Source organism: Ochotona princeps, chromosome 20 (assembly GCF_030435755.1).
Source record: "Ochotona princeps isolate mOchPri1 chromosome 20, mOchPri1.hap1, whole genome shotgun sequence".
Lineage (NCBI taxonomy): Eukaryota > Metazoa > Chordata > Mammalia > Lagomorpha > Ochotonidae > Ochotona > Ochotona princeps.
This window is the reverse complement of record NC_080851.1, coordinates 4426819-4450611: the sequence shown is the minus strand read 5'-3', so window position 1 is coordinate 4450611 and position 23793 is coordinate 4426819. Positions and strand designations below refer to the sequence as shown.

The 23793-nt window shown below is 41.8% G+C and overlaps 1 protein-coding gene across 1 annotated transcript in view; it reads left to right on the top strand.

Moving 5' to 3' along the window:
- The window catches only part of SEMA3A (semaphorin 3A), a 182968-nt gene that overhangs the window by 65991 nt on the left and 93184 nt on the right, over positions 1-23793 (top strand). Inside the window, exon 4 of the mRNA XM_058678270.1 lies at positions 2861-2980. Within this exon, the coding sequence (XP_058534253.1) occupies positions 2861-2980 (120 nt within the window). The remainder of the gene's footprint in view (positions 1-2860; positions 2981-23793) is intronic.

The following is a 23793-nucleotide window of genomic DNA, read 5'->3' as shown; positions in this document are numbered from 1 at the left end:
TTCAAGTTTCTGGTTCTTCTCTGTCCGGTCCTTTTCATTCCTGTCCCTCCTTCGTTGTTACTGATTCTCCTCTCAGCTATTTTTAATCAATTTTTGAAGTATTTCCACCCACTCCTTTTGTCTCCTTTTAAGCATTTTTTTACCCTCTAAGGCCAAGAAATGTCTCTCCATTAAATTCGCATCAACCTTCACTTCCAAAATAGCAGTAACCCAGCCCCGGGCATGCAATCCTACAGCCTGCTGCCAACTGGGGAGTGCAACAGGGAGGCAAAGCATCATTCCAGGCTCCAGGCTGAGAGGGTGGGCCTGGATGCTCAGTAACACAGAGAGCCTCCTCCATTTTTGCTCTCAGCAGAACCCTGGCCAGGCATCCCAGCTAAGATGCTGCTCCTACAGCTCTGTGGCAGAACAGGTGTTCTGGTGGAGTGGGTCTTCTTGAAGTTTGCAGGGAACAGATGACACTGCTGGTGTTCAGTATGGCGTGAGTCCACAGCTCTCAGGAACCTGGACAGTCCTTCGGGCATCATTTATAACTGGCCAGTTTCCTTGGGAGAACAGAGTTAAATAGCTAATTGAGGATCTGAGCTGTAAGAGATAAAATGCACACCAAATCCATGAGACCCAATTCTTCTCAATTGTCTTAGCAACATGAGGCTTTGTCTGTGTTCACAAGTGTCCACATGTGTGAAATAGCCCTTTCCTTGCTTATTATTATGGAGAACAGAAAGCTACACTCAAATTTCCAGGACTCTCTCCAGTGTCTCTGGTGGGATTGGAAGATTTGAATCCATGTGCAAAATTATGTGCATCTCTTTAAAAGCAGGGCAGACAAATCCAAGCCCTGTTCCTTTCTGAAAAGAACAAGGCATCCATCTGTGTCTGCCACTATTATTTATTAGAATCTCCGTGTGCTTACCAGTATATACCCAGCCAATTTCTTGGTCTCAACATATGGTGCTGGAACTGGTTATTTATAATCTCGCATACTATAATATTGAACCCACCATCGGGAATGATGGTCTTTGTATAAAAGCAGAGGATGTGGCCACCTACATGTTTCAAAGTAAACATTTTCCTGAAAATGACTTCTTTGCAAATGACTGAATTTCTTTTTTTTTTAAACGAAGTACAAACGTATCCTTCGGGTAAGCCTACTGAATGCTTCACTTGTAAATGAGCTTTTCAGAGGTTTCCCTTTCCATAGCCTTCTTTCTCTGCCCAAGCATGTATGCCCCATCCTCTGGGGAAGAAGGAGAAGGAGTTTGGAGGATTTGTTGCCAAGAGGAGTAGAAGTGGAGGTTCATCTGTTTCATGCTTGTACCTGGGATGTGTGCCCTGTTCAAGGTGAAGCATGAATGAGATCCGTCCACCCTGTCTTTAATCAAGCATCCATTCTCTCTAAGTGACTTGCAAAATCAGTTTTGATTTCAGAACATCATTTTACATGCCAAAAGATGTGGGGTCCATATAGCAGAACAGTGGAAGAAATTATGAGTTGATTTCAGTGAACCCAGAGTGACAACATATGTTAAGACAGCATGTGGAGTCCTAACATAAGGCTTTGGTGTTTTAAGGCAGAGAAGCTGGATTCATGTGTAAGTTGAGGTTTCCAAAGGACTGCATCAGATTTCACCTTAGGGAAAAAAACAGTGGTGCTGGACAGCAGTGATTTCCATTGCAATTGTCAATTTTTCTGTCAAGTTGGACTGCCTGCTCCTTATGTCATACAGGTGAAGGAGTTAAGATCACAGTCATGAGTGGCAAGAACAGACTACAAATGCCAGGTGGCAGTGTACTCCAGTGATTGCAACGCTTCACTGAGAGACTCCACCTGGCTGCCTCGGTGCCACATGCTCTGAGCTTCCACAAGTCACGAGCCTTGGGGAATGGCTTTGGGAGGGTCACACACACACTGAGGCCAACCCGGACACAGATTTTATTTTCCAGCCCTGCTGGCAGTTAAGTCTGCTTACACCTGCATCTTCATTCACAGGTAGACATTTGCTTCATAAATTCAAATATTGATAGGCAAAAAATGCCATCAACATGGGGCTGCTGATTGGTGCAGCAATTCACATGCCCTTATGGATGCTCACTTATGAGACCTAAGTGCTGGGTTCAAATCTCAGCTAGTAATCTCGTGCTAATGCTCACCCTGGGAGGCACCAGATGATGGCCCAAGTAGTTGAGTTCTAGCCACGCACAGCGGAGGCACGGCAGGAGCTTTGCACGCCTGGCTCCAGGTCAGCCTGGTCCAACTTTGTTGCCGACATCTGAGGAGTAAACCAGCAGATGGAAGACATTCCCTGTTCCTTTCATCTCCCTCAATTAAAATATTTTTTAGTGAAAACTATTGTGATACAAGTTTATTATTTAGCAAATGACTGTTCCCTTACTCAGATATTTTCAAAATGAGCTGAAGATATTGAAATCTCGTGTTTAAAAAAAATGTTGTCTTATCTCTTTGGCTTTCTAAAATTCAAAGGTGATTTTTATAATGACATGTTTTCCATTATCTTGCTTAGGCAATTTATTCAGGAACCAAATAACTTACCCTTCCTCTCATTTCCCAGAAAAGTCAACTGTGATAATTGTGTGTGTAAAAATTATTCCTTGTTTGTATAAATAAATTTGGTCCGATTTTAAAGAGAGGAGTGGAAGCGCTTCTTCCCTGGTTCTCCAAAGAGTCACACATTCTGGATTTTTAGTGCATGTGGTAATTTGAGCGAAAAAAGCAAGACACAAACCCTAAGCTTGTTGCGAAAGGGTTGAGAAAAGGGAGAAGCGTGTCTGGGCCTGCACAGGCCCAGGGGAGGCCTCAGTCCTGCTGGAACTCATTGCTCTTCCTTTTGTCTTGCAGAGAGAATGCGCCAATTTCATCAAGGTGCTCAAGGCGTATAACCAGACACACTTGTACGCCTGCGGAACGGGGGCTTTCCATCCAATTTGCACCTATATTGGAATTGGACATCATCCTGAGGTAAAGTCTGCTCTGATGTGCGATGTTTGTCCATGGCCTCTTCCAGGGCAAGAGCCTCATTGTTCCTCGGCAGGTGCTATGATGCATGATGATCTGTGAATGCAGAGAGAATGAGTCCCTCCCTGCACAGCAGCTATGGAACTGGACAAGGAAGGCAGCTCACGTGCGTTTGTGCCTGGGAGATGGAGCGGCTGCTGGCAGGTGACTGGGGCCGCTAGCACCTCCACTGTGTGTCGCCAGCTTCCGCTCCGTCCTCTGCCACAAGTGCCCGCCACCCACAAGATTCCTTCTGCTGGGGATTAGGGCAAGATGCAGCCCAGGTGCACAAACGTTTGATCACGTGTCCTGTTGGTGTTCTTGCTCAGCCAAGCTTTGGATTTGTGCTTATAACTTTGATGATGTCTAGAGGAACTAAAACCAAAACGTGTTTCTTCAATTTGTCTATTCTTCCTAAAAGCTGTTTTAGGGAATCGCAGCCAGATACATTTCTTTAGAAATTGGAGCGAAAATTGAATGCAGTTGTGTTGAATGCAGTTATGTTGAGTTGGGCTGATCAATAACCTTCCATTGTAAGCCTTTTTGATGGTTTTTGGCATAAAAGTTCTAAGAAACAAAGTGTTTATGTGATGGGAGAATGATTTGTGACAGAAATTTCTTCCAAAATGGGATCCAGAATTATTCAAAAAGTAACTGTTTCATTTTTCTCATTGTTTAATTTTGTTTAATATTTCTGAAATCCTAAAGGTGTGATTTTTTCCTATTAGTCACTTCTTTATCACTTAAACTCTGGAGCTTCTCAAATTTTTAAGGTGCCCTAGATCAGCATAAATATATAAATCTGAGGCATTTTGTATTGTATCGTCGTTGTCTAGGAAGGCACTGCGTAGACTATGTGGCTTCCAGAGTAAATGCATTTTTTCTTTCCTCTCAAACCTGAGGACTTTAAAACAGCTTCCCCAGAGATGGCAAGTGAGGCCAGTTATCGCTCAGCAACCTGTCCCCCCAGTGTGGCTTCCTCCTGCCCTGCTCACAAGCACAGATACTGTCTCTGCTGGCCTAGCCAAGAGGCTGGGGTTAAGGGGATGAGCAGCTGAAGTCCTAGGCTTGTTCATGAGATGGGTCCGCAGCACGCACGCCTGGCCCTGGAGAGGCGCTCTGCTGACTTTCACACTCTTTGATTGCATCGCTGTCCTCTCAACGTTTTCCTGGTATGATTAGTCAGGTGTCCTCAAACATGAGTGGTTGTCCAGGGTAGCTCTAGGCAGCTTCCTCCACATTGATGTTCTACTGTTTACATTCTCCAGGAGTTGGGCTGTGATGGCAAATGGATCAGGAGCTGCAAGCTCCTCGCAGAGAGCTGTGGGAGATAGGAGACCTTTCTCTACAGTGGAGTAGCTGTGGGAGATAGGAGACCTTTCTCTGCGGTGGTGTAGCTGTGAAACAGGGAGAAGTTCCCTAATCCTTCTAGGACTTTTTCTTATGAGATGAAAAACTAAACACAAACCTTTACATTCTCAGGGTCACCTACTTTTAAAATCATTTTGAAAGTAAAGACACAGAGAAACTCCCATCTGTCAGTTCACTCCCCAATGTCCACCATGGCCCAGGCTCAGCCGAGTCAGAAAGGAGCCAGAAACCCAGCCATAGTCTCCCACACAAGTGGCAGGGGCCCAAGTACTTGAGGTGTCAATGCTGCCTCCCAGGACACATAAGCAGGAAGCTGAATTCCAGAGCGGAACAGGGCTGGAAACTCAGCATACTCCGTGGCGCACACCGCAACCGAGTGCAAGCATCCAAAGTGGTGTCTTAGCATCCAGCCCAGATCCTCTCCCTGTGTCCAGCTATGTCAAATGACAGGTTGACTTATTACCACTGACTGTTTTCCAGCCCTCCTGGAAGAACATGACTCATGGAGGTTTTTACTTCAAAACTTCACAAGTTACAATCCCATCATTGTTTTATATATACATATAAACCCGCATCCCCAAGCCTCAGACAGCCGTGCTTTTATGAAGTTCATGCTATCTGCTTGACTCTCAGCAAATTGTTTGTTTTCTCTGCATTGATGATTCTCATCCAGAAAGTTGGAAGGAAAAAGTGCTCAACTTCGGTTTCTACGAGAATCGCAGGTGCCAGAAATGGGTAGATTAGTATTTTAAAATATACATCCTGTACAACATAAAGCCTCCATCTCTTAAAGTGCAGAATGTGAGTCTGTATCTTGCCTTCTTTCCTGCGAGTCCTTGTCACCATGTCTCTTGCATGTTCTCACTTCATCAGAGGCTGTAAATGACACTGGACTCCCTCCTTCGCTGGGTGATTCGGCACTTCAATCTTAACTTCTGCCTGTTGTAATTCAGAGGCTTGCGTGAACTTCACCATCTACATCCAGTGCCATATATTGTCCCTGAATTTTTATCATTTTCTCCAAAAATTTTTTTCCTCTCTGAAAATTGCTATTTAACTGAGTTAAAAGCAGCTCCTCACTGCTGCCTGCTGGGTGGGCAATCAGGGGAAGAAAGAGCCAGGGGGTTCTAGAACCAGGCCATTGGCATTGGATCCGCTCCACTGAAAGAATAAATAAGTAAAGACCCACTCCCATACCCATAAAGTGGGTGTGAGCATTTACCCAAGACCGCCACCTCGAAGCCTTGGAGAGAGTCTCCCTCCGGAAGCTGGTTTTGATTTCCATGCAGACCATAGCTGGAGAAGCCCTGTTCCAGCCGTTCAGGATGTCAGAGGGGGGAATTGTACAATCACCTGGGGAATTCAGAGTCGTCTAGACAATCAATTGAGGAAATTCTGGAAAAGAGATTATCAAGATAGCTTGTCTAGACAGCGTCCAATTCACTTCTCAATGCTTAAGCTGCCGCAATAGGGAATCTGTTTAAATTGATCTGTACTGGGCCTGGAAACATCGCCCTTGGATTTAAACAGCTACGCTGTGTGTGTGAAGTGGAGAAAAAGGGAGAGTAAAAGCAGAATAGGAAGAGAAGAAATATAGCAGCAGTTGGGACAAAAACCAGGAGTGTTGGATGAGATGCTCACATAAGACAGCCCTTATTCGCACAGGAGTGACTGTTCAGCTAAAGGACACATTTTTCTCCCAAGTGCTGATTTACAAGTTGCACATACATTTTGCTCTTACCTGCTTCACTCTGCACAAAGTAATGAAGCTTGTCTCTGCAAGTTACAAATAATTGATCATAGGAAGATAGACATTTCACCTTTTGCATTTACTTAGTGCTTTTCTGGAAATTTTCAAGTGTAATGTTTTTCCTTGCAGTGGCGTTCCTTTAAAGTAATTGAATGTCTTACGTGAGTTCCAGGATTTTTGAAATCCCATTGGCAGGAAATGATATTATGCTCCAGAAGTAGACACATCACTTTTGAAGCACATGAAGGCTCCCTTCATCACTTTATAGCTTCAGATCTTACAGGAGAAAGCTAACAGTTTCTTCTAAGGAATGACACAGCCATTTGCGAAACAGCGCCCAGCTGGTTTAGCCTTCTGGTTATGAAAATAGACTTCCTTCAGCTCTGCTAGGATTTCCACTGTGATATTTACACTCCTGGAGAATGTATTCCAAAATCCACTCTGGCTGAATAGTGAATGCCTTTTGACCACACACAGCATGTCATTGATTGCTGTATTAAACAGATTTTCTGTTTCCTGTGGTACATTGGGGAATTGGTAGACATATTAATTAACTCCAGTACTGTTAGATGTATGTCAATCAATTCTTGGGTATCTGCCAATGAAACTTGACATTGTAGATAACTGCCATTGAGGTCACATACCTCATCCACGCGTGTGTATTCATCATAAAATGTGTGCCGAGTTCATGCAAGGGATGTTTCAGAGCCAGGGCACAGAAGTTTTAAATTTAAGTTCCCAAGAGCATATGTGCCATTCAAATGCAAAGCTAAGTCATCCCTCGGGGACAGAGCATCCCCAAAAGGATCATGGCACATGGCACTGGCCGTGCAAATGTACACTGTTAATGAAAGAAAAAGGATGCACTTAGGAGGAGTAGAGCTTTTCAGGGAAATCTCTGGATGTTTTCTCAAAATTCCAACGAGCCTGTTCTGTGCACTGACAGGAATTGTGAGGAAAGATGGACCCAGGTGAGAGCTAGGAAGAATTCACTGTATGAATACACTCATACTGTCATGCTCTCCATTTTCATTAAAGCCAAAGGCACGTTAAGAAATACAGTGAGGCCTAATGGCTAGCCGGAAGATCATTTCCACAATGACACCAGCATATCTGCAAAGGAAGTAAAATAACAGCTCTGGTTCTTCCCTCCCACTAGGAAGAGCAGTTTGCGCTTATGTAAAATTTGGAACCAAATGCTCTTAACAAGAGTCCCCCAAGCCAAGAGGATACATTCCTGTAATAAGGAGTGCTCTGCTGACTAAACATCTAACCTCACCTCTCCCAATTCGTGATGCTGTTTAGCCTGATGGGCCAGAGTTTATTTCTAAGGGATCCTGAAGCTGAGAAACTCAGCTCTCTTGGCAAAGCAGTAAGGGGCTGCTTTGGGGTGAGTGTCCCCGCTCCATTTTTCATGGGTCATACAAGGGAGCTTGCATTTTCCTTGTAATAAGCTAACCTCCTCTTGGGGTGGGCAAGCTCAGGATCCCTGGGACTGCACAGCTGCTCAGCGGCTACACGAGGCAGAGCGTACCCCACACTCGGGTCACTGACCTGAGCCAGATGTGGTCGGGCTAAGTTCACAGTGGCTTCTAGGTTTTTCTTTCCTGACCTTTCAAATACTGGAATCGTGTTAGAAGACTGACCTGCACAAGTTTCCATGCTTAATAAACAATAACACGATTTATATTTCAAATTAAGTTCTAAAACGATCTGCTGTTTGCATTTGAGAAGCTTCACAGTTCATAAATTCTGAGAAAACTTAACAGCTCACCAATGTATTTTTCATGAACTATTAAAATTGTCAAACCTATTTTTCAATAAGGCTATTTCTCAAAATTAATAGAACTAATAAACTAGTGACAGGGCGAGGGGAAACTGAGTTATGATTTGAAATAAGGGTGGATTTCAAAAAATTAAAAATACAAGAATCCAAACCAACATCCTCCATACAAGTAAGAGATTTCAAATCACCATTTTATAGTTTGAGTAGGTTGCCCTTAAGAGTTGACATGAAAAAATAATAATAAAAAAATAAAAAAAAAGAGTTGACATGAAACTCCAATAGTTAAGAGATTAACATTCTGTTACCCCCTACCATTTACTTGGCTCCATTATAAGAAGATTTTTTCTTGTAATGTTTTGAGAACGTTTTACTCCTAAGACTAATGGTAGATAAATGGATATATTACCTTTTGATTCTTATTTTGAGCACTATTTAAGTTCGTGTTGTAGTGCACATTGTGCATTTGTTGCCAGGAACAGTATTTGGACACAACTAAAATGTCCTTCAGGCCCTATTGGTGCAATGATGGCATTATCAATCACTTATTAAAGGAACTGCTACCTCCTACTCATGAAAAAAGAAATCTTAAAATGTTAGTGCCCTCATTTGCTTGAGGCTTACGGTGCTGCAAGTGCCAAGAATACGCCTTTCATTTTCTTGGGCTAATGAGGAAGAAACAAATGTTAATGCAATATGCAAATGCAGAGCTCTGCCAAGAAAAGGTGAAATAAAAGTCAGAGTGGACTTTGTGAAGGGAGACTGTGGTTTTAGCCCAGACAGAGGAAACTGCTGAGAGAGTTAAGTCTTCCCAGAGCGTAATCCCCAAGGACTAAGATGTGGAGGCTCTGTTGACATTGCAAGAAGGTATTTACTTTTTAGGATATGCAGTGCATCAGTAACTTGCAGTGCTAATTTGACCTGTAGTCGTTCTCCAGTTTTGTGGGTATTTCACTCCAAGCACAAAGAGTGAATGATTAACTTTATGGCCCCACAGATATAGTTCCTAGTAGAGAATGTACAGTGTAAGGTGACTTTACAGGACTTTGCAAGGACAGTGCCTCCCAGCGAGGCCCTCTGCAGGGCCTTTGATCCAGGCGGGCCCTGGCTCTCAGCTGCCACACTCATCTCACACGTGTCCTGGATGGCACCGAGACCGCTCCTCTTCAGAGCAGGAGTGGCCGTCTACGTAGGGGCCATCAACCCTGTCAACCAGAGCCAGCTTAGCTGAGGATTGAAAAAGTAAATACAACATTTATAGTTCATCATGGAAACATCCGGATTTGTAGGAACGAGCCAAAGAAACATTTTATAGCAGATAAAAGCACACAGTGAAGCCCTTCGCTTTCCGAGGTTTAAATTTAACCGTGTGTGTTGACTTCACTAACCCAGAACCACACAGTGGAAGCAGCTAGGATTATCGTGCATTTCAACCTTCCTTGTTGTGTGTTTTACCCATTGTGCTCTACGTTAGGGCTTTTTAGAGCCTCGGTGGCGTAGTGATAGAGCACTGCTGGCACTCACAGTTTTAATTTTGCCACATTTAGAAGGAATAAAAGTACTGGGGGAAATTCACCTTACTGTTCTACTGAAGTCAGTAGATGCAGAATGTCCTCTAAGTGTGTAATCAATATAAAATCATTAATACTTTGTAGTGTTTTTGTATTGCCTTTGAAAGTGCATGGTATATACTTGGAATGGAACTCAATTCAGAGAAGTCTTTTTTTTTAAGATTTATTTATTTTTATTGCAAAGTCAGATATACAGAGAGGAGGAGAGACAGAGAGGAAGATCTTGCATCCGATGATTCACTTTCCAAGTGACCACAATGGCTGGTGCTGTGCCGATCCAAAACCAGGAGCCAGGAACTTGTTCCAGGTCTCCCATGCAGGTGCAGGGTCCCAGGGATTTGGGCCGTCCTCGACTGCCTTCCCAGGCCACAAGCAGGAAGCTGGATGGAAAGTGGAGTTTCCGGGACTAGAACCGGCACCCAATATGGGATCCAGGTGCTTTCAAGGCGAGGACTTTAGCCGCTAGGCCACTGGCCTGGACCCCAGAGGAGTCTGTTTTCAGGTGTCCAATAGCTTCATTAGCAGATGTCAGACCGGACAGCTGAGTCATGTTAGGTAAACAGAGGTAGAATGCAGACAGACAGCTGACCCTCTTGTGTACATTAGCGTTCGTTTCAGAAATGTATCTGATGAGAAAAATTCAACATTGCTTTTGATATTATAACAAACTGTTTTTCCTTCATCCCTTATCAAAACATCATTGTCACATATACAAGATTAAGATCTAGCAATTAGAGCTCACTGTGGAGCATTGCCCAACCAACCTGACACACTGCACACTTGAACTTCAAGTGGCTCACAAGAAATAAGAAAAATACCATTGTTTGATGATGGTGTAGATATTTTAACATGATGGTGATTTTTCAAATGATTCTAAAGCAGAAAGTTTCAAATGCTTCATGCTTCTAGTTGCTGTGCATTAATATCCAATTATGCAGAGAGCCCTGAGAGCCCTGTTACTTTGTGCCTAGAAACCCTGTGGGAGGGACCATGAGTCATCTTAGAAGCAAACAGTAAAAGTGTCACAAACTGTGAAGTCACGTGGTTAGCTAAGGGTCACAGGTGTGCTTAACTGCACTGAGCATAAACACAGTGCAAAGTTAAAGGGAGAAGGAGCTGCTGGGGTGCCGTGACGTTAGCTGTCACCTTGTGGTGGTGAGGCTGGAGGGCGTGGTACCCTGTCAGTCAGCCGGGACAGGGTGCGAGCTGGGGGAGCAGAATGGGCAGAGATGGGGTGACAAGCAGGCTGCGGTGATGAGAACAGCCCCAGGCCAAGAGGAAAGACTCACGAACAAACCAGGCCTTCTGGAACAGATGCGAAATGGATTTAGAAGAATACTGGGAGTCGCCTTGGCTTAGCATTTGTCCCCCAGTTCAGACTAGAAGCCCAGCTGCCACCAACAATGCCCAAGTGAACTTGGAAGAAATTCTTACTCAGATGAACAATTGATTAGGATGAAAGTCAAATTGAAGAAAGACATCACAGAGTCATTTTTCTAAGTGGGACCCTAACAGTAATGGTGAGCAAAACAAAATGCCCTTCTTCAAAGAGCTGACAATAACAGAAAAGTCAAACTTCAATTTAGGAAAAACATGAGTGTTAAAAAGAATTGCAGTCTGAGCAACTAATATTTATGGTGCCATTTATATAAATGTCTTGTGCTGTCTACTCTGAATGTATGACTTAATTATTACAAAATCTGATGAGTAGACATGTCTAATGTCCTCATTTCACTAATGAGAAAACTCAGGTTTCCAAGGTTATTTGGTAATGGGCCTGAGGCAAGCATGCAAGGTTGAGGTCAGAATCAAGAATCTACCCTGTTACAAGAAAACACCAGCATCAGGCAGTAGAAGAGACAAAGGAAAGTGGTTCAGATCTAGGGTGTGAAGGCAGAGTTCTCTTTATTTATATTTCAAACATGTTTAATGTGCACCTAGTTTGGGCCAGGTGGCCGATGGAAATAAGGAATTGTTGGAGGTGAGCCAAGATTGTCCCATCCAACCAGATTTTGGAAAATGGATGAGGTGTAGATGCGTGTGGAAGATGGACAAGGTGTGAGGGCAGAGACAGGTAAGGTCAGATTTCAGGGTGGGAAATGGCCAATAGCTTGGTGCACATAGAAAAAGGGGCTGAGAAGCCACCATAAACTCAGACTGTTGCTGGGACAGTTTTCAAAGCATATTTATGGTGTACGTGTTTAGAGAAAATGAATGGATGAAAGTAACTTCTAGATCTCAGGAACTGTAAGACACTGCTTAAAATCTCCTAGGCACGGTGGGGAGGGAAGTTTCCAATACTTTTGTAATAATTAGTCAAACATGCTTTGTGGCGTATTGTGTCTCATTCATTCTCAGTTTTCACCCCAAGTCTAAAAATAAACTACATTTTCATGTTGTGCATAACACACTCAGCTGTCATATGCAGAGTTGTGTTAATTTCTTGCCCAAGGTTTATCATGAAAGGTGGCTCCTGTCTACTTGTAAATCTGGAGACTGCTGGTTTGTGTCATGGCTATGTGAGCACAGGAAATAAGATTGAATACATACCACTGGTGGCTTAAAATGAAGAACCGCTCACACCTACATTCTGTGTAATTCATTCGTAAGCTACAGTCTAGACAGATTCTGTGAAAATGCTATTCCTACCACACCTCTATTTATTCTACCCAATTTCTCTCTTCCCAGGATTATCATTAAGTTGTGGCTTTCTGAACATCATAGCATTTGGTTGTCACAATTCTGTGAGTCGTCATCGACTCCTTTTTTTTCTTAATTGAGAAAACTGAGGTTTGGAAATTCTTAACACATTACCTGTCATCCTGGCACTACAGAATCTGTTCTCATAGTCTTCACACATACGACTTTTCCCAGGGCGTCAGCGTTCTACCCCGTTGGGATTGCGCTAGACCCCGTGGTTAGCCATACTTAGCTCCCAACACTCAAAACATGGAGTTTCAAGTCATACTGCATTGCAACTTGGGTTTTCAGAAAACTTTCTGAAAGTAGCACAATTCCTTGGTGCCAAAACCAGGAATCTGCTTGTTAGCCTCGACAGGATAGTGTGCTGTGACAACTTCTCAATGTCCTTTGAAAGATCCTGGGAATAGTGGATCCATGGAGGCAAGTTTCAGTAAAACAAGTGCAGGGATGCCCAAAAATTTAATTTAAAATTAAATATTAAATTATAATGTCAGTACTGGTTACTCAAAACCATGTCAATTCCATAATATTGCAAATTGCTGTTGATGTTATATTGGGACTCTTAATTGACTGTGATGATATTCTACCAGCTCTAACTTCGGACCAGAAATGGTCTCCCCAAGAAACTGTTCAACCCATCTGGACAATAAGTAGCTGGACTCTATGCTTGGTATATGTTTGCAAGGAAAGAATCTTGATTGAATTTGGACTGTAATACTGCATCAAGGTGGAGGAATCCACCAGGGGGGAGGGGAGGGGGAGGGTGGGGAGAGTCCCAGAGCCTATGAAACTGTCACATAATGCAAAATAATTAATAAAAATATATATAAAAAATTATAATGTCAGGATTCAACAAAAATAAGCAAAACTTACCTACTTATTCTTCTGCAAAGACCCAAGTGAGAGAGGTAAATGTTTTACAGTGAGAGAAAGTTGGTCTTCTTTACCAGAAGAGAAGAATCTGAATCTGTAGCATTTATGAAAACATATTTGGAGATAAAATTTGCTAAGATACAAAAAATTAATGAGTTTTCCAATTCCAATTTAAAATAAGTTCAACAGTTTTTCCGAATAGTTTGATCATGTAAGAGCTAAGAACATGAAGTTCAAACACTGTTTAGAAATGTTTCAGAATTAAATTCTCTAAGAAGCAAGGGTAAGTGTGTGTGGCATGCAAGGTATTGACCAATAAAACCTGAGCAGTTTTTCTTCCATTATCCTAAAGGTAATTGGGTGAACTTTACCTACAAAGATGTGAAAATATTGCCATATTTGAAAACAAAAGCTCCAATTCAAGTTTATACATATGAAAATTTGGAAATTTCAGCTAGAAAAAATGTATTTGGAAAATGTATATTTGTATGATATATAAATCTTTCAAGTATAGCCTAAAACATTAAATAACAGAGGCCTTAACTTTGTTTTAGCATGACAGTTTTTATCCTTGCATATTTTGCTATTACACTTCAGTGACTTGAAATCCATTCCTATATAATCTATGGAAAAGCTGGCAGTGCTTCCAAAATCCTGCCTTCGGATTTGTACATTTCCAGACAGGAAATCGTATCACTTCCAATTGTTAGAAATTAAACCACATAGATTTGACTGATTTCCATTTTTATTGTATTTTTATTTTCCAGTCTGCCATTCTAATTTGATTGTGCATCCTGGGCCGGGGAAAGGCATCTCGGGAATTGCTGAGTGGCTCAGAAGGGAGTCTAATGGGATCTCGGAGCTGCCCCTGACTCATCCTGCCACAGTGCTGCCCGTCGAAGGGCATTAAACCATCTCCTTAACATTCTCATACCTCAGTATTTTTATTGTAAAAAAAAAATACCCACCACATGTGACTCTGATGCACTCAAGAAAATAGGCAACTGGCTAAGAATTGGCTTTGCGCAAAGGCTGAGAGCCAGTGTTCTCTAGCGCAGTCAATGCAGTTTTGTATACATGCCAAGGTTCTAGCTCCTTGTAAGTGCTTTGATCCTGGCAAATTTCTCTTCTTTTGATTTGTTCTTTGTTGGCATCTGATCACTGTCTTACCTCATAGTAAAAATGCTGACCCAGGAAAGGTTGCATGTTTCGTGTCCCACTTTCATATGCCCTTTGCTGGCCTAAATCTTGGGGACAAATTGAAGGTTTGCCGTGAGAAACACCTATTTCTTATACAAAATCACACAAGCCAGCAATCCTAGGCATTATTCTGACTGCTCACTGTTCTTAACACTAAAAAGGAAACTTTTAAATTTATTTTTTCTGTGTGTTTTTATAAGATTTATTTTTGTTGAAAAGACAGAGCCACAGAGAAAAGGGGAGAGGAAAGAGAGAAAGAGAGAGAGCGGGGAAGAAGACATCTTCCATCTGCTTGTTCACTCCCCAAATGGCTGAAATGGCTAGAATCGGGCCAGTCTAAAGCCAGGATCCAGGAGCTTCCTCCGGGTATCCCCCATGGGTTCAGGGGCCATCCTCTACTGTTTTTCAGGCAATAAGCAGGGAATTAGGTCAGAAATGGAGCGGCTGGGACACAAACCGGTGCCCATATGGGATACCGGTACCACAGGCAGATTAGCGTGCTATGCCATGCCAGGTCCTAAAATTGTTTTTTAAGATTCTTTTTTTTTTAAATCAGAATGCTAGAAAGAAAGAGACCTTCATCTGTAGTTTCATTCCCCAAATGACTGCCATGACTGGAGACAGACTGAACTGAAGCCAGGAGCCACATTCTACCCACATCTCCCATGTGAGTGGCGGGGCACTCACACGGGTACCCAAGGGCTGAACTGAAGCCAGGAGCCACTATCTACCCACATCTCCCATGTGAGTGGCAGGGCATTCACACGGGTACCCAAGGGCTGAACTGAAGCCAGGAGCCACTATCTACCCACATCTCCCATGTGAGTGGCGGGGCATTCACATGGGGACCCAAGTCCTTTGGCATCCTCGGCTGCCTTTTTGGGGCGTATTAGCAGTGAGCAAGATTGGAAACAAAACAGTAGGGCCTGGAACTTGCATTCTGACATGGGCGCTGTGAGGGAGGCAGTGTCATAGCTGATGACCTGCAAAGATGAATGGACCTTGTTTTAGAAACAGTATCAGAGAGCATCAAACTTCCAGACTCTTAATGAAAAGCAACTACAGGTGAAAGGTGGATTCAAGCTGGAATGGGGGGTCGTAAGTTTCACACACAAAGGACAACAAACATAATTGCATTCTTTTTTCCACCTTGTGTTTCTTGAGGTCTGAAATGTTTAATAAACAAAAATTAAAAGTATTTTCCACGGTGATTCTTTTAAAAATGCTTTGATCTGAAAAACGTTACTACAGAAAATTGGAAAATTTGCCATCCTCATGACCACTTGAGTTCAGTTCTATGCTGAACACAGAGCTCAGCAATATTTGATACCCAACACTTTGACAAAATTATATCGCCAGAAATAAACTGTGACCACAACTTCCAAAAAGTCTTGCTTTAAAAATATAGAATACTATAGCCTGCAGTTACTGTATAGTTTCTCTAATTCCCTCTCCTCCACTTTAGAAGATAGAAAATTTAAACTCGGTTTGGTGAAATAGCTTAAGTCCCATAGCTGCTTGGTGGTGGGAGCTGAGTTGAAACTCAGTTCTGCTCAGAGCCCTCTCAGGAGACCTCCCATTTGGCAGCCTGGCCTTTGTTCCCACTGCCAAATGTGGAACAGGAAATGAAAGCCACCATTTGCCACATTCCTCGAGATGTTCATATTTTTTCAACATTAAAATTTTTCATTAGTAACATTCTATGTTGGTTATTAAAATGTGATTTTCTTTTACCTATCTTCTCTATGCATCTATAGTTGAATTATCAACTAATCCTGTAAGTTCCGGGAAGCATGTCAGGATTTCTTTCACAGAAAGCATCTTTATTTATTGAAAATCAATAGATTGTCTCATCAAAATTATAACATTTAAATTTTATGATTTGTTCTCCAAAAGTAGCTGGATTTGGGACGATCATTACTACTTGATATTATCAAAGAAAATGGGTGAAAAATGAGGAAAGTGACTGAACACAGGAATTATGCAGAATTTCACCCACACACCTCTGTGTACAAAAGACAGAGATGGCCGAGTGCCTTAATCTCCCCTGAATCACATGAAAACAGAAAAGGCAGCAACATCTGCTAGAAAAAGCTTTAATGAAAAGGGTGAAGATTGGTTGACTTACAGAAAAAGCGACTTTTAGACACACACTTCAGTTTTCCAGAGATAAAAATCTGACTTGGGAAAAATAATAAAATAAGTGCATTTTGATTTATATTTAAAGTACTTCTGAGTTTTCCGTAAATGCACTCAATGAAAAATTACTGTGTGCTTAACATTTATGCAGATAATGCATTTGTATATATGTAGGATAGATGTAAATTATGTTCATAGTAGATGAGGATATCTTAGAACAAACCTATTGTATAAGAAATAGAATTCATTTCAGATTACCTGAACATTTATCTGCAACTGTGATCTTTAGTAAAATTTCCACTTAAGAAAGTTGGTGTCTTTGGGGAGAAACATAATTGTTTTCAAATGGGTCAGTTCTCAATCCAGATGAAGTGGCTGAACATTGTCCATCTCTGAATTACTGAGTACTCGGAAAAAAGACCATCCGTGGGCACGTCATATATTTGAGGGGTCTTCAGGTTGGTGAGTCCTTTTTATATTCCAAAGTGCTGACAGTGATGTTAGTTAATATCATTACCAGGACTGTGTTCTCAGTTTCCAATGCTGGCTTTGGCCACGCTGGCCATTGCTTGCTTTTAAGGAGTGAACTACCAAGTGGGAGCTCCACTGTCTGTCATTATGCCTTTCAAATTAAGTGGGGTGTGTGTGTGTGTGTGTGTGTGTGTGTGTGTGTGTGTGATAACCTCTGAGAAACAAGTCGTATTTAAGATTGGACAAAGTAGAAGATGGATAGTAATGGCAAGAACTCGTGTAACAGCCTGGGCTAAGCCACAGCACCTGCTGGTTCCAGTGAGAGATGGGACTGGGGGTGGAAGGACCAAGCAGCTGCAACCATGGGTATATTGACCTATGTAGGTGACAATGTGAACCTGACTCTGCACCAGCTGGTGCACACGAGTCAAGTCTGAGAGCATTTTAGGTGAGGTTTCTTGGGGGAGTCCCCAGCTAGACCACTGGATATAAACTTGGGACTCAGGGACAAAGATACGTGGTTTGACCATGAAATACCTGGATCAGGACTGTGCCACAGTTGCTGGTGCCCAAGCAACAAAGAACATGTTCATGAAAAACATTACAGCCGGCCCACCTAAGCCAACAGAGGATGTCAAGTGCCTCAACAAAAGATGAAAAGCAGGAGCCTGACACAATGGCTCAATTGATTAATCCTCTGCCTTGTAAGTGCCAGGATCCCATATGGGCACCAGTTCATGTCCCAACTGTTCCACTTCCCATCCAGCTCCATATTTGTGGCCTGCTTTAAAAAATGTATTGAAAACAACAGGTTGAACAGTTCTTCTGGCCAGGCTTTGCAGCAAGTGTCCAAGGTATTGAAAGCTTACAAGTAGACCTGCTCAGCCAACGGAACCCAGATTTTCTCAACCCCGGTACAACGATGCCGACAGTATCTCAGAATAAGCGGAAGCATTTAGGCAGGGTCTTTAAAGTAACATCAAATGGATGTAGTTGATAGCAAGGAGTGGGCTCCCCTCCCCCACCCTACCTGTTAACTCCTGTAGACATATGAGGAGGGAAAAATAACACCCTGAAACATTTACCTCTCCACCTCCCTCCATGTCACACCACACCCATGTCAGAGACCCATATGGGCATGCATCCTTCTCAACTACATGTAGACAATATCAAAAATAAAATTAAAATTAAATAAAATTTAAAGTTAAAATTAAAGATTAAAAATTAAAGATTAAAATTTAAATTTAAATGAAATTTCCAAATTAAAAAATAAAAACTCACCCAGAACTTGTGCACTTCAACATAGCAAGAAAATATTCAAGAAACACAAGAAGAGAGATACTTGCCTTGAAGTGCTTAAATGTGAGAGACTGGAGGGATGCTGCTTCTCATGAGGAGGCCAGAGGAGGCCAGGGGACCCGATGTGGCTCACCTGATGGACAGGTCTGTGATCTGACACCCAGCTTCTCCACTTCCTCTTCTGCTCTTGCCTGCCCCATCACTATTCCTCTCTGAGAAAGCAAAGCATCACCTGCACCTGTCAGGTGGCGATGCTTTGCCCCCGGTTGTCCTGGCAGCCGTGGACCCCTGCTCTAGGGCTCGGTCCCTCCTCCTTCCCCATCCTCGTTGGCATTCCTCTCCAGATTCCGAAGTTCCCTGCTTCTTCAGTCCTGGCTTTGTGGATGCCCCTTCTACACCTGCTTTTGTTTATTTTTGTTGTTGTTGTTAAGATTTGTTTGTATTTATTAGAAAGTCAGACATACAGAGAAGAGGAGAGACAGAGAGGAAGATCTTCCAAATGAATTATTCACGCCTGAAGTAACCTCAGTGACTGGAGCTTTGCCGATCCAAAGCCAGGAGCCAGTAGCTTCTTCCAGGTCTATCACGTGGATGCGGGGTTCCATGGTCTTGGGCCTTCCTCAACTGCTTTCCCAGGCCACAAGCAGGGAGCTGGATGGGAAGTGGAGTTGCCAGGAATAGAACCAGCGCCAATATGGGATCCTGGTGCATGCAAGGTGAGGACTTCAGCCACTAGGCTACTGTGCCAGGCCCTACATTTGCTTTTACAGATGCATCAACCCATTGAATCTCACCTCATATGCTCTATCCTCAGAAATGTGTCCCTGATTTCTCTGGTATCGCACCTGTTGATATATCCAAATTGTGACAGACGTAAGGAGGCCGAGGAAGAAATAGATGCCAGTAGTATGATAGGCACTTTACGATCCAGATGTCTTGTCTGAAATAGGATGAATACATGCAGGAAGGATTTCCACCACATGGACCATCTGTGCTATTGGGGGCAATTTCCTCTATTCTCAAAGGTTAATTGTTCTGGTATTTTTCTTGTGCAAAAGCCACATTGTATCATCATTTGTATGCCTAGAATAATCTATACAAATGAATAATAATACTAAAATTTAAACATGTCTGATTATTTTTGTCAGTATAATTATGTTATCTCGTATGCATAAGGCATAAATAGAGAACAGCTTAAATTATATTTTCAGAATAAAATTTACACAGCTGTGCCCTTGAAAGTTATTTTACTGTTGTAATCTTCATGTAGCACCTCAAGAAAGAAATGGCTGGAGATGGAAAAATGAGGAAGGAAGAAATATATGCCAAATTCATTTTGGCAAACTTGATTTAATAAGGAAAATTATTGCATAGGAATAACATCAGTTTTTTTTTTTTATTCTGGGCCTTTTGTTCAAAATGGAATTGATTGTCAGTGTCAATCAACTGAAATAGGTCTGGACCAAAACTTTCTTCGTACTGTCACACTTACCCACTGGCAGGAAACAAACAGCTTGTTTGTGGTCAGATCTTCCTCTTATTACTTAAGGCAGACAAGCAGGGATGTGATGGCTGACAGAACTGTTTCCTTTGTTGTAAGGGCCAAGAAGTGGGAGTTTTGAGGCGAGAGAGTTGAGAAACGATAGCAGTCCCAAACTCAGCTGCTGCCCAGAAGCAAGGGCAGTGTCCACCAAGGCCCTGCTCCCACCCACGGGTTCCTGAGGTGCTCTTAAGATGAAGGCTCATTTTATGTTTGTTCAAAAGAATCACCTTTCACCTTCCCCCATCAGGAGCTGAGTTGGCAGGAGATGACACAGCCTGCCTGACAATCAGGTATTTCAGTTTGGAAGGACACGAGCCTCCCTGGACTCTTGAAATGCTCGCTTGAATGGTGGCTCTTATCAGCGTATGAACAGCAAGTAGAAGACCGGGGTAAACGCTAACTCACTGTTGCTCTTATGGAGACTACGGCTCCCTAGAACTTACAGGGGAGCAGACTGCGCCGTGACGTGCAATGTGCTCTGTGTGTTTCTTGGAGGAAAAAAAATATGATATTTTAATAGTATTGAACTTCATCTGCTCACAAACTACTATTATAAATTCTAAAGAAAGCACCTCATATTCCTAAAATATCAGGCAGACTTTTGATTACAAGTAACACTGCTGAAACTACACCCAATAACTAATAAGTCCTTCAATCACCACATATTAATGTTAAGTATAAAGTTCATTGCCTAAAAAAAGGAGTTGAACTAAAGCAATTTTCTCTAAACAGGATTGAATTTGTAGAAACCACTATGGATTAACCTCAGTGTTAGATTGAGGTTTAATCCTATCACTTTACCCCAAAGAAATCTGTAATCAAATCTGTAGAATCCATTAAAGTGCTCTACTAAATTGGACACTAAATACTTCTCACTCTAAATCTCCCCCAACACTCCCAACCCTGCTTTCTTACTAACAAGCTGTGTGCTATTTTAGGGTGATATTTCTCTCTTCAGGTTAGATGTAACATATAAAATATTCTGTGTAAAATCATATTTTTATCCATCGACATGATTTTCTACAACACGGTGGCTGATATTTTTTAGCTGCTTGATAATATTTGTAAATTTAAGTGAATGATGATAACCAACAGTATCAGCATCATTGTTGACTTTTAAAAAGTAGAAGTTGTAGAGAATAGCCTTATTTGGGGAGAAAAAGAAGCAGACATTTGCTCCCACGTTAACATCTGTTCCTGTCCTCAAGGCATATGCTGTCATCCCCTCTTGTATGATTTGTCTGAATATTTCCACTTCTTTGCACTTGGGGTGCCTCCTTCATCCTTGCAGAGACACATGCTCTGGCCCTGTAGGAGGCTATTATTCCTGCACATATAAAGCAAATTCTCTGCAGTTCCTTCTCAGGCCCCCCAAACCACCTAGGGAACAAGGCGACAGTGTCCAGCAGCAAGAACCACTGGAGACAGTCTGGTCGAGCATGTCCGTTTATTATAAAGCAAGCACAAGTTTATACAGACCAAGAAAGGGGAAGACAGAAGGACTTCTCCCAACAGTTCTCCCACCCAACAATGGCACTGTAATTGGCTAGAAGGCATGTCTGTCTCTCTGGACCCTCCAATCAAGTCACAGGTCACATACAACACACACAGGTGGCAGGTATGCCACAGGTTATGTTCACCACATGTGGCTGGCAGGTAGTCTGTGGATCGCACCTGACTTCTCAAAGTTGCTTAACAAGAAAGTCCCAGCACAGCTTGTCCAAGGACAGAGAAGAGAAACTAGGTTGCTGCCCACTGCTCTTGCCTGTATGGCCAGTGATCAGGGCCAGGTTGAGGTCTCAGTGAGTCAAGACCATTGTCAGGGTCTTCCCCCTGGGACAGTGTGCCATGTGCCTGTGACCTCCCACACAGGCTAAACAGGCAGAGATCCAGGGGCGATCTCCCACAAACACCTTGTTACCTGTTAACTTGTTTAAAAAAAGGATAAAATTCTTAGAAATGGCATTGATGGTACATCACGCTTCAGCAGTGTTGGTTCTCTGTCCAGTTCCTACCTTTTATTAGACACATATGTTTATCTTTCTCATGAGCTATTCAAACTGACTTGAAATGGTTTTCCATTTAAAGCTCTTACCAACTTCTTTCCCAGACTTCAAGAACCACATACACGCCTCCATTCAGTATGAAAACTGGAAGCAATCATCTGTAGTATTTCAGGTTATGCTACGCACAATATGGGAGTCAAGCTTAAAATGTTTCAGGGAGTCCCATTTTGTGGTTTGTTTTCTAAAATGGGACAGATCTAATCTCAAATTGTTCATTTTGTAATCATGCTGCTTTCAAATTTATTGTCCTAGGAATGAGGTTAACAAAATTTTTTATTTTGGTCTTTACATGGAAATACTTCAAGTTTACAAATGAATAGTAGGTCATCAATATGCTACCTAACTTTTAAAATTCAGCTTGATTTCATGAATTCGCAAAAGACACCTGTTGTAAGACTGGAGGGGAGAAGGGTGGGGGGGAAAGGAAGACCCCAGTGCTTATTAAACTGCATCATGAAACAATAAAAACAATTTTAAAAACTAAGTTTGATTACACAAAAAGTCTTACTTTCCAGTTAATCAATCTAAGTATTCCATACGAAATGCATGTAAACTATGCATTTTATCTGTATATATTCACCAACTATATTTAGAGATACAACTTTTTGGAACTATGCTATTATAAAAGGAGCACTCATTTTCCACAATAAGTCCTAAATGAATTCACCATAAGAAATTCTAACAAATACTTTGGATAAGTGAATAATTTCTTATTAGATGTTGCAACTGTTTGAAGTTATAGCACCACTATTCTCATATGTGGTTTAGATGTGTATCATTTCCTCAGATAATTAAAGGCTAAACAGACTGTTTAATGGTTATCATCAGAGCTGTAGTTGCTCTAAAATCTATACTTTATAATCAGTATCATAAACTTTTCCTATTTTATCTATGATATTACAATATGATATTGGTCAAAATATTAATAATTGCCACTTTTTTGGAGTTTGCACCTTTAAGATTAAAAGTGCTTATTCTTGTTGAAGTATTTCAATGTGATTAAAGACTTCACTCATTTGAGAAATTGCAATATTTGTACCAATTGTCCTAAGAGCAACAAATGTAACATAGATAAGAGCATATATTCTTTTCAGGGGAAATCTAAACTTAAGTGTGAACTGGGTGAGCTCTTGAGATGTCTGTCTATTGGTCCACTGAAAACCTGCCGAGAAGCAGTGCTTGAGATGAGTGTTTATATATACTCTCCCCAAATGGCGTTCTTTTCCCCAGCAGCTCTCAATTGACTCATCCTTGGGTCTTAAGAGGATTATTACTTCGAAGCCTTCTTTACTCTTGGTGTAAGCTCTAGAAACTTAGGAAAATGACTGCTTTGTTTGAATGGATGAATGACTGAATACCCTCCTGCATTATTTAAAATCCTGCAAACCAGGGAAGCATGAAGGGAAGCTCAGAGCCAGTGCAGGTTTTACATGCACTGGTCATGCTGCGGGCAGTTTCAGTGCCAGCTAGGTCAAAGTACGCCTAGCTTGTTTTTGAATTCTCAAATTAGTATTTCAGATTACAGTGGTTATTATTTTCCTGGTCAGGAAAGTAGGAAAAAAATAATAGGATTATGTTTTCTTATTTTTCCAAATGAAAGTTTTCAGTCAAAGAATTATTCATTAGTCTATCAGCTTTAAGGATGTGTGAAGTATGCATTCAGAATCAAGCAGCCTACACATTCTCACAGAATACCATTAGTACCACATTCTGATAAGGATAAATATAATGGAGTTGTATAAGATGTGAGTTTTGTCCTGCATTAATTGGGAGTTTCCTTAAATATCATTGCCAAAACATGTTCCCCGAATTCAAGACCTTGAGGCTTATTAAGAAAGACAAATTGTGTAAGCTTTTATCTTTAACAGCCTCAAATATATTTTCTAAATAATCCTTTGAAAAACCTGTGCTTATCTGTCTTTTTTAGTCCTGTCATTCCTTACGCAGGTCCCTGGTTATCGTTTCAAGCCTACAAACAAGTTAGGACAACCTGTGGCACAGCCAGACT